Here is an 11,418-nt window from a genome sequence, read left to right on the forward strand (position 1 = left end):
TTGTTGTAATAGTATTTTTAGTTTACTGAAATGAAATGATGAAATTGAAAATTAAAAAATAGAAGAAAATTGGAAAATAGAGAAATTTTAGAAAATTGGGAATTTTTTTCATTTGTTTAAATGTTTTTTTTATCATCTTTATGTGGTTTGAAAGATAATATCTTCCAATGATTTTCAACGCGTTTATAATATTATTTTAATTTTTTGAGAATTAAAATAACAATTCAAGTTTTTTATTATAATAAAAAAGTCATTTTTCATCATTTTTATATTGTTGAAAAGATAATGAATAATGTCTTCTAATGATTTTCAACGAGTTCTCAATATTTTTTTCATTACTTAAAAATTAAAACGAAAATCAACGTTTTTCATTGCAATAAAACCAATTATTTTTGCCACAGACCTGAGTTTTTTCTCAATATCCCAGTGAAATACAACTGAGATATCAGTTTTTATCTTGAGAAAACAGAAATTATTTATGCAGTTGCCGTTGTATTTTTCATTTATAAAAAATCCTGAAAAATTGTAAAGTAACAAAAAATAAAAATCAATGTTTTTTACTGTAATAAAAACCAAATCTCCCCCAAGACTTCAATTTTTTTAACATCTCAATTTCATCTCCAGGATAACTCCTCTCCCTCTCTCAAAGCCTCGGCCTTAAAAACTAAAATTAAATAATTCAAAATACTCAGAACTTTCTGTTTATTCATAACATCCATTATATACATAATTATGATATCGATTTATTCCTCTGATTGCGCTGCCATTGCCCTTTGCTTCCTGACTTCACTCCACAGCGTGGGCTTGGCCTCAGGGTATTTATCAGTCATGAAACTCCTGAGTTCCCCGTGTTCAGCGTAAAGCCGAATCCTCACGTCCTCTTTATTCCTCAGATACGCGGTCTTACGCAGGCGAATGGTCCACGATGGCAGACGAGTGTAGAACGGCGGGTATTTCTTTTTTCTGTAGACCACCTTGCCACCCATCACGTATTGACTAAAGTCCATGACTTCTGTGGAGGAAATTTCTTCGGGTTTTCTTACGATCGCGGGAGAGGCTACGACCACCGGAAAATTGCCATTTTCCTCCCTGAGTTCCACGACGTGAAGTTGTTTCTCTTCAGCTAATTGTTCATGTGTTTTCTAGAAACGAAATTTATTCGAAAATATAAAATTTAATTAATTAATTTGTTGTTAAATCCAATTGTTTTTTCATTAATTCATTAATTCATCAATTTATTAATTCATCAATTCATTAATTCACCAATTAATTAATTTATAAATTCATCAACAGAAAATAATCAAGTAAAAATCAGTGAATTAATCAATGAATTAAGTAATTCACCTGTTGCAGCAATCCAACGAAAAACGCCTTGATAATATGCTGCAGCCGAAGAGATCCCTCGACCTTGGCATAAAGATCCTTAATCCCAATCATTTCGCAACAGGTCTTGATAGCCCTGTGGCAGCGCAACCCGTACCCCTCCGCCTTCTTCGAGACAAAAATCTTGGTCTTCCCGAATTGACAGAAGAAGTCGTGGAACACAGTGTGCTCATTGTGCCTGTTGATGTAAATGAGCTTCATGGCAGCTCGATTCTTCGCCATTTTCAATGCCGGTCGACCCTCCGGGGCTTTCCCCATGGCGAAACCAGCAAGACCATTGCCATTTCCTGTTATCACCATTGCACTGACTCTTCGCTTTCGCCCCATGTTTCCAGTCATAACGGATACCAATTTGTACTCGAGGATTCGGGTGTCAAAACCTTCGAAATTCTCTGATGACAAAAATTAAAAAGGAGATATGATAAATCATCATGAGTATTTATTAGTAATTAATTTTATTTATTTATTTATTCATTATTTATTTGATGAATTGATGATCTCCAATAAGCTCTCAACACTTTACTTCATTCCTTGGCGATTAAAATGGAAATTCAGTTTTAAAAAATTCCAGTTATTTAATAATAAAAGTTGAAGATGAGAAGAAATTAATTGGTTTTTGAAGACTTGCAAGGACAAAATAATTCCATTTAGCTTCATTAATTAGTGAAAAATATAAAAAGATGAAGACTATTTTTAAAATCCCCAAGAACTCTATTTAAATATTTGAAATTAAAGGATTCGTGGCTGACCTTCTCCAATAGAATACTTCACTGATATTTTCTCACCATAAAGCACTTCATTAATTATTTAAACGTTCTAAGCTACAAAAACCGACTCAAAAAGTTTGAAAAAGCCTCACCCAAGAGTTTAGAGATAATTAATAATTTGAAAAGATAAAGAATATTTTGAAAATCTCCAAAAACTGTATTCAAAGATTTCAAATTGAAGATTTCGCAAGCTGACCTTCTCCAATAGGATCAGGAGGCCCAATACTCCTTCCCCCAGGCTTAGCACCACTCCACCCTCTCTCCAGTGGAGAAAGTTTGACCCTCCTCTTCTTGATTATGGCATCCCTGGCAGCGAAGATCTTCTTCTCGTACTCGGGGTTGTCCGGCAGCTTCTGCTGATTCACCAGCTCCCTCCCCCTCATGACTGGGGCGTTCAGCCCCGGCCACAGCATATTCTTCTTGCCAACTCCAATGACCTGTCCTTTATTCAGGTTTTTTATGATTCTCCTGGATTTTGCACGACCTCTCTTTCTTCCTGCATTGCTCACGTGGGTTGCTGACTTCCAGAGATGGTCAGCAGGGTCTGAAGCATGGAAATAATTTTATTCCTACGAATCCCCAGGAGTTTCTTCGGGAATACTCTAACGTAAGAATAATTTTCCAACAAGGGAAACGCCTACATTATTTTAAATAAACGTTTTTCATTAAATAAACGGTCTTCAACATTCTTCACTGTTGAGAGACGTGTTCTGAAGCTGAAAAAATTCTCTATAAAAAATGATAGACATTTTTGTCTCACACTGTTGGAAAAAATTGAAATTTCGTGGATAATTGACTGGCAATTTTCAGGAGAGTAATTTAATAAATAAAAAAAATTAGTAGAATTTTATAAATGTATGGATTTTGAGAAATAAAATAATTTTATTTAATGAAATTTCAGATTTCACACCAGGAGAGCAAGAACTCCCAGACTGACTTGAAGTTTCAAAAGTGAAAATACGAGGATATATTCACTTGAATGTTCCTGATTTCTATTGATTTTCATGGAATAGTTGAACTGACATCGAGTCTCCATTAATTTTTTCATAAAACGTTAAATTTTCGTAAATTATTTTGTAATGAATTAGTAATTAATTAGTAAATTTAGTAAATTTTACACAAATTAAATGAATTGAATGAATTAATGAATTAGTAATTAATTAATAAATTTAGTAAAATTTCCACAAATGTTGAATATTGATAAAAAATAAAGTGTGACAAAAATTTCATCTATAAATTCCTAAAAGTGCTGACTGCACTCTCTTGAGATTCGGTCATCATAAAAATAATCCCAATCTGAATTTTAATTTCTCTCTCAATTTTTTTCTCAAACTGTCTCCCTCGAAAATCGCAAAATAAAAAAAAAATTCTCTTACACTCATTGAAGAACGACACATTCCGAACGAAACTCTTCACTGGAGACGCCTCATTGATCGTCTCCAGGGCGCACTGACTCCCTGGAAGACCCCTCTGCAATCCTAAAAACAATAAAACGTCCGGAAATTGATTTCTAGGTTAGGAGAAGCTCCTGAATTCGTAAATATCTAAAAACCGTGAGAATGTCACGATCGAAGAGTTGTCCCACCAGTTTTGGGGATGTTGAGGGACACCCTGGGCCCAGCAAGAGCGCCACAGGCTCTCAATATCCTGAAAGCCATCCTGAAACCCTGAAGAACTGCCGACAGTCCTCAACGACGAGGAGAAAAACCGAAACAACAATCGACGAAAACCCTCTAGCGGTCAAGATGTCATCTTCTAAACTAAGATGACTAGATAATTCCGAACAACCTAGCAAACAATTTGCAATTTGAGATTGCAATGTAGATGTGGGAGCGATCAGGAGCGATCAAGTGGCCTTTTAACTAACTACTCTTGGGGGCCAACCAATGATATCACTGACAAGATATGAATGTTTTTATGGGCTTAAATGAAAGAGCGGCTCGAGAAACGGCGTGCATCAATCTCTAAACATGACAAATGTCCCTAAAGATGATGTCTGTTGTCAATTGAAAAGCAGAATTGTGACCACATTGTCAAGGAGGACAATGGGCTCCAGGAGTCTCTGGTCCTTCAACTCCGGTTTTCAATTGAAACCAAAGTTCCGCGTGGAATGAGCCCAAGTAGAAGTTTCTATCATTAAATTAAAAAAAAAGAGGGGCTATCTTTAATGACAATTTTTTGAAAATTCATAAAAAAAAAATTCAATCTATCAAATTATTTTTATAGTCAATCATTGTCTATCATTCGCCTATCAATGGATTCCCATGGTCAAAATAATGAATTTTTAATAATCAGGGGCTAACTTTTCAGAGCTCCAAAGTACCCGTAAGTTCCACGGGATCTGCGGTTGGCAGCGCAACAAGCACGAACGATCCCCAAGACGTGGGAGGCGAACCGCGCGCCCCCGACCCCCCGGCCCCTAAAACCGTTAAAACCCGGGCCCCCTACACCCTCCCGAGAGAGACAGCGCGACTTTTCCTCCGCGGTTCACCGCCCAAATCGCCGAGGACCGAGTGGTAACGAACCAAACCAGTGTCCCTCAACCCAGCGGAATGCCCCCGGACTCCGAACCGCCGAGTGTTGTCGTTACCCAAGTGCAAGCGAGATACCCCCCAAAGAGCGAGAGGGCCAAACCCACGGGACGTAGACACGAGAGAAAATTTCTCGGGGGTTCCGCTTTCCGTTTATTATTATTACGTTTTTTTCTCCATTATTTTCCATCACAACCCACAAAATCCTCCAATTAAAATCCAGCCCGTTGTGCCCCACAACCTCTACTTGATGCCCAATAACCAGTGTACGAACGATAACTCGTGTTAGCGATAAATAATAGTTACAGCCGTTTATTTGGAATGGATAAATCCCAGGGCAGGGAGGATAAAATGAAAGTTAAAATAAGAGGAATGAGAAACGAGAAATGGTGGACGGTTGTATGAAAACGATTGGACGAGTGAAATTGGATAGAAAAATATTCAGCCGGCGACGCGCGGAAACCTCTTCCTCCTCGGGGACGGTATTATTCCCCTAGTATCAGCCAAATGCAACAATATCTGTCTTCCTTCACCAGTGATATCTCCCTCCAACACACGACAAAAAATCGTAACCGTTCAGCTAGAGCTCGCTGACTCCCAGCAGAATCGTCCCAACAACATCCAGCATATCCAGCATGGATCGGCAATCGATGTTGCGTGAATTTTAATCGTTGGTCTGCAGACTCGTGTCAATCGAGGACGAGGGAGGAAACAAGCAAGCAAGAGAGGAAACGACGACGAGGAGGGCGAGCAGTCGAAATTCCTGGGACTGCATCGAGCTGGGGACGAGCATTGGCCCCAGACCACGGAATTTCGTAAATCAGTGGAAAATCGAGTGGGTTCAGTGAAGTGCAGAGTGAAACAGGGACGTGAATAACAGAATAATATTTTCGGGGAGTCCGTGGGGTGAGTGGAGGCTGTGGGGAAGGGCCACTGAGAGCTGGTGCGTGGGTGGTGTAACACTGAAGTTATTAGTTTTTAACTGGGGAGGAGAGGAACTGGATTATTTGTCTCGTCGTTTTTTCGGGGGTTTGTCGTCTGGCCCTGGCTCTGGGGGCCCGTGCCAAGTGCCAGGAATGGGCATTTGTGGGGGCTCGTGACACCAGCACCTCCTCCAACCTCGTGGACAACTTCCTGGGGCTCCAGTGCTGATGATGAGAGTGTCTACTGACAACTGCTCTCGCTGACTCTCGAGGGGATTATTTGGGTGTTTGTTCTGTGATGTGACAGCGGTTTTTCGGGCTTTTTGGATCGACTCGGGGATTGGGGAGCTGCAGAGAGGGGACAAGTGGGGAAGGCGAGCAGAGTTGAATTGGAAATACTGGAAGGAGCTGGAGACTTTGGGAAATTGGGCTGAGACGATGATGAGAGGTTAAACGTTGGAGGGATGGGTCGTGGTAGGGTAACAGTATGCGGGAGAAGTCTTCAGAATGTCCCACTCACGTAGACTACGTGAGGGGCACGACAGAGATGTGCTCGCGTGATCCTCCCGCCCTGCATCCAGCCCTTGCCAAGGCCAATGGTAAAAATTCATCGCCACAGGCGAGTCCACGGGGAGAAGGGAGAATTGAGGGTAATTGTTTGCCCACACCTGGGGGGAGGTTGAAGTTCTTTAAGGATGGGAAGTTTATTCTCGAGCTGTCGCACAGGAGGGACGGCGAGAGGACGACGTGGTTCCCTGTGCCCAAGAAGACTTTTTGGCCTCCTGCTAGCACAACACCGAATAGACAGGAGAGCTCGACTTCACTCAGTGGTAAAGCTGGGTTTATTCTTCATTTTTGGGTCTCGGTGGAAGCTTTGTAATCGTTCTCATTTGAGTTTTGGGATTTTTGGGATTGTATATCGACTGTCTGTGCGGATGGAACTGAATCTTTTTTTTTAATGCAGGGGAGAATGGGGTAAAATCAGTAGCGAAGCGGTAAATCGGGTCAAGTCGATTTTGACTTTTGGCCATTTTTTGACAAATATCTCGGAATCTAAGAGAGATAGCAAAATTTTGCTCATTACCTTTTTTATAACCCTCAGTTGACTCTAAAAAAGGTCATGACAAACATTTTTCTATCTCTTTTAGATTCCCACATATTCGTTAAAAACTGGCCAATAGTCAAAACCGACTTGACCCGGTTTACCGCTTCGCTACTGAAATGGACATTTTTGACTTTTTTAAAAACATTCGTAACTCACGAACAGATTTATCAATTGCGCTCGGTCTAAGCTCGTCACGAAGAGGAATCATTGTTCTTTTTATTAAAAAATAAAATTATTCCATTTCATGAACAATTCAACGAGTGATGAACATTCCAAAAAAAGTCAAAAGTGTCCATTTTACCCCACCCTACCCTAGGTATTGTTGAGCCCTATCGATCGTCATTAATTAAAATTTGATTCGTCGATCAGTTTTTAAAATTTTTGAATTTTTTCGAAAATCGGTTGTCCCACGATAACTAAAAAAATGTTCTGAATTGATTGAATGATGGCTTAAAAAATCTGTTTGGATGTCCTTCTGACCGAGTTCGAAGGTGAAGGCGATAGCAATAATCGTTATTTTGATTAATTTGAAAATTGGAAAAATTTTGTATTTTTTGAAAATCAGAATTCCGGGGATATCTTTGAATATCATGCTGCAAATGAATTCAGTCATAGCTTAAGATGTTTGTTTTAATGCCATTAAGTCGAAGTTAAAAGATGATTACGATAGCTATATTGGTTGGTTTGATTTTTATGATGATTGTTGAAAATTTCCAATTTTTCACGAATTTCCCTGAGAGTGAGCTTTAGTGAGTAAAAAAGACAATCGGTTGTACAGAAGAAAGGGATAATAAGAATAATGACGATGATAACACTCAACTGAGTTAAAAATCTGACAAAATTAGTTGAGAAGAAATCTTATTCAATTCAATAAAATGAAATAAGCAATGAATTGTACATGATAGCAGGAAATGACGTGCAAATTGATTTAATTAACGAGTACGATCACTGCTGTTTCAGTATCTGACGACAATTCCTCGATCCAATCGAGTCCATGGCAGCGAGATCACTGTTGGAAGCAGACTCACCCCCGACGTTGCGTGACAACGGAATTTAATTTCTACTACCGTCGAGATCCTCGAAATCGTCTCTCGGCACCGTCACGCCAGCTGGCGAGAATTCGTCGACGTCCCCTGGACCCTTGGCCCCTGCCCCTCGTCATCGAGACCCCCACGAGGCACAAGCAACCAGCCAAGAGCAACAACGTCACTCCAGGGAAAACATTGACTCTGATAATCGACAAACTCTCTCGTTTGGACCCAAACGTCGTTTCCCCGAGGAAGAGAATTCTCAGGGAATTGGAGAGAGTCACCCTCGAGGATCAAGCCTCCAAGAGGCGTGCCACCCCCCAGCCAATGACCCCCACAACAACAACTCCTTCTGTTCAATCACAGAAACAATTGTCTTCGTACAGCATCACCAGTATTTTGGGTGAGGACAAACCGAGTCCAGAGCCTGGCTTCCTCAGAAATCTCCTCAAACTCGAGGACACTAATGCTGTTAAATACTCGTCGAGTCATTCCTATCCTAGGGGTAGAATCGATCCATTCGTTGCTTCTGCCAATACATCGATTCATCATCCTATTTATGGTGTACCAATGCTACCACCTGGACCATACAGACCAGGACTGTGGATGCATTATCCACCTCCTGTTCATTATCCACCACCTCTGCCCATCTATCCACCCCCACCACCTCCACATCCATCGTCTTCACCGGTTCATCATTATAAGGATTATAGGGAACAAACTCTAACGCCTCCATCAGGTATTTATCCCTCTGGGTTTCAATGAAATTGGGAGTGAAGTGGTAAAACGTAACTGAACAGAACGAGTTGATTTTTTTTAATATCGTATTCTCATATTAAATCAATTCGGCAGTGAGGGGGGTTGGGGATAGGTGGTTCACCAGAAATTTAGAATTTCAAGTTTTACGATTTACCAGTTTACTACGGAATTTTAGGAAGTGGCGCATTATTTTGCACGATTTTCTGGAGTATTTTACTATTGATGTTTTCAATCATCTCCATATTTGTAAATTCAGGTGAAGGAATCAGGGTATTTGGAGAGATAACAACAATGGTGATTACATTGTCAAAAGAAGCGACGTTTCGCTAAATTAATTTTGCTCAGGAGGCAAAATAATTCAGCTCCAAATGCCCTAATTCCTTCACCCTATTTTATTGTTTTTCATCAATCTACGAATCTTCACGTAATTCAGAATTTAATAACATTTAACAATTAATTCATTGAAGGAGATGAGTAAATTCTGCTAAAGTTTCTATGAAATATTTGAGAATTTCGGAGATTCTGAAGCTGTTGAGACAATTAAACTTCAAGAATTATTCAATTTTTGTCATATCAATCTCATTTCTTCTAAAAAAATTGTCTCCAAATAAGTGCGAAGTAGTAATCACCCCCTTAATGACCTCCACCCAAGGCCCCACTTTAACTAATCTCCACAATCCCCTCAATTTGTTACAGATGTGCCGTTAAATTTGTCGAAGCATGCAGGTTGAATCTCAAAATCCCCGAAAAACCTCCAAGTAACAAAAAAAAACAACGTTTGGTGCCTTAGCGAAGAATAAATTATCAATATCAGCCCCACTGCCCGTGCAACGACAATGAGTATCACTAGTATTTTTCTACAACATTAAATCACCCATAAGAATGAAAAAAAATCAGAACTGAAAACGCGAGAGCCAGCGGGAATGAGTAAAAATGAAAAAATCAAACTCACGAGAGGGGGGAAAGGGGGAAAGATAATTCCCAGGACTAATGCGAATCCGAGTCGACACTCCTGTACATAATCGTAATGCAAAGTCTGTCAATGTTGATGGAAAAAGGCCCTCAGCTCCATTGCAATTCATTGAGAACAAATTTAATCATCTCGAGTCATTTACAAACTTCGTGCATATAGTATTAAAAAACAGACTACGTTTGAGGTAAAGTGCAATGAGCCGATGATAACGTCAATAAATCACTCAATTCTTTCGTTATTAGGATGAGAACAAATTGATTGAATATTTCTTTAATTATCAGATAACGTCCATTAGGTGATAGGGTCTCGAATTAATAGCAAAGTTCAATCACTTTGCCGAATCAACCAAAAGAGTAATCATCTTCCCACGTTGAAATTCAGTGAATAAATCACAACTAGAGATTAATTTTTTACGCTCTGAATTTATCAAGATTCTAAGAATTCCTCAGATTGTTTTTTTATACTGTAAAAATGATTTTTTTTTAGTAAGTCACTAGCCTTCCTCGTTTCATCTGCATCCCATTCACATTGCTGTTTTATGAACTCTGATTAATGGTTAATTGATTTATTTCATCGATTATTTGCGACTAGGGAAACTAAAATGATGAGAAATTGTGAGTAGTGTGAATTTTTAATGAATTTACAGGTCTTTTAGGGATCTTTGGGAATTGTAATTGAGATAATGGAAAAAATTCGTAAGAAAGACATAGGTTTATGTACAGAAACAGATATTACATATTATACATAATTAGATCTATTATATTCTTATTATTATTGGAGAATTTGTAGCGACTTTTGGTTAATTTAGGAGTAAGAATTTTTTTTTTTTTCATTCTCTTGGTTATTACGGAGGAAACATATTTATGCAATATCGAGAAGTATGAGGACATTTAAATAAATATTATATATATTATGAAATTGAACGATACAGAGCGTGAGGTGTGCCTTAAAATATCTCGGAGTGACACTAAAAATTTTTTAACAAATTCATTGCGGGGGAAAATAATGAACAGCTCGATGTACATTAGACTCCTATGTACATATACATTTTTTAATTCTTTAATGATATCTTTTTGTCATCATCTATGCGTGTAGGACTCAAAACACGTGACACTGACTTGAATTTATATTTATTTAAATGAGAAAAAAAACGTGATTATTTTCGGGGAGTTTTTTACTCGACTCGAAGCAAAAATGGTAGAAAATAGAAGATGAATAAGGCAAATTCACTCAGGCTCTAATGGATAAAATAATTTACACATTCAATGAATCTTCGTGAAAGCGTGAAGGAAAAATGAGAAAATTGTATAGAAAGACTAATTTCGTAAATATAAATATTTCGTATATACTAGAGGTGATATTTCTTGAGATAATTTAAGTTCCATAATGATATTTGTCAAATTATTCAAGTAATTTGGGTAAACATTGACTCTGATGAACGACAAAACTCTGTCGTTTGTATGCAAACGTCGTTTTTCCGTGGGAGAGAATTCTCAGGGAGTTGGGGAGAGTCACCCTCGAGGATCAAGCCTCCAAGAGTCGTGCCACCTCCCAACCAATGACCCCCACAACAACAACTCCCTCTGTTCAATCACAGAAACAATTGTCTTCGTACAGCATTACCAGTATTTTGGGAACCTCCTCCCACCCTCGTCACCCCATCAGAACCCCTCAGACCCTCCACAACACCTCATAACCCCCTCCCCCAATCCCTCCGACCCATAGAAATTCCACACAAACGCATAACAGTTGAATTATTAAATTATTATTTAACTAAATAATTGATAATTTAATCTTGAAAATTATTATATAGATTATAATTATTAATAATTAATCCCAACAATGACCAACAATCAGAACCCTTCAAAAATCCCCATCCCTTCATTACCATCAGTCGGCCCCATCACGTAAACAAAAACCTCCAAAGAAACCCCAAACAACCAATCCCC

General features: G+C 38.8%; 2 protein-coding genes across 4 annotated transcripts in view; one reads left to right on the forward strand and one right to left on the reverse strand.

Moving 5' to 3' along the window:
• Positions 1 to 685: 685 nt before the first annotated feature.
• LOC107036959 (28S ribosomal protein S5, mitochondrial) overlaps positions 686 to 11,418 on the reverse strand; it is a 17,510-nt gene continuing 6,777 nt past the window's right edge. The window contains exons 1-5 of one of the 3 annotated variants that reach the window (XM_015255244.1): positions 3,736 to 3,876; positions 3,527 to 3,628; positions 2,347 to 2,694; positions 1,345 to 1,775; positions 686 to 1,142 (exon numbers count right to left, since the gene is read on the reverse strand). In XM_015255244.1, coding sequence (XP_015110730.1) covers positions 744 to 1,142; positions 1,345 to 1,775; positions 2,347 to 2,694; positions 3,527 to 3,628; positions 3,736 to 3,808 — 1,353 coding nt within the window. In that variant the 5' untranslated portion in view covers positions 3,809 to 3,876 and the 3' untranslated portion in view covers positions 686 to 743. Of the gene's footprint in view, positions 1,143 to 1,344; positions 1,776 to 2,346; positions 2,695 to 3,526; positions 3,629 to 3,735; positions 3,877 to 11,418 lie in introns of those variants that run through there. The other 2 variants (XM_015255245.2, XM_015255246.2) reach the window with 2 other exon arrangements.
• LOC107036961 lies at positions 4,699 to 10,822 on the forward strand. Its single transcript, XM_015255247.2, has 3 exons — positions 4,699 to 6,434; positions 7,670 to 8,476; positions 9,193 to 10,822. Exons 1-3 carry the CDS (start codon positions 6,092 to 6,094, stop codon positions 9,225 to 9,227), a joined length of 1,185 nt encoding a protein of 394 aa, XP_015110733.1. The 5' UTR covers positions 4,699 to 6,091; the 3' UTR covers positions 9,228 to 10,822.

The sequence above is a fragment of the Diachasma alloeum genome, unplaced genomic scaffold, assembly GCF_001412515.2.
Source record: "Diachasma alloeum isolate Michigan unplaced genomic scaffold, Dall2.0 Dall_scaffold_00212, whole genome shotgun sequence".
Classification (NCBI taxonomy): Eukaryota; Metazoa; Arthropoda; class Insecta; order Hymenoptera; family Braconidae; genus Diachasma; species Diachasma alloeum.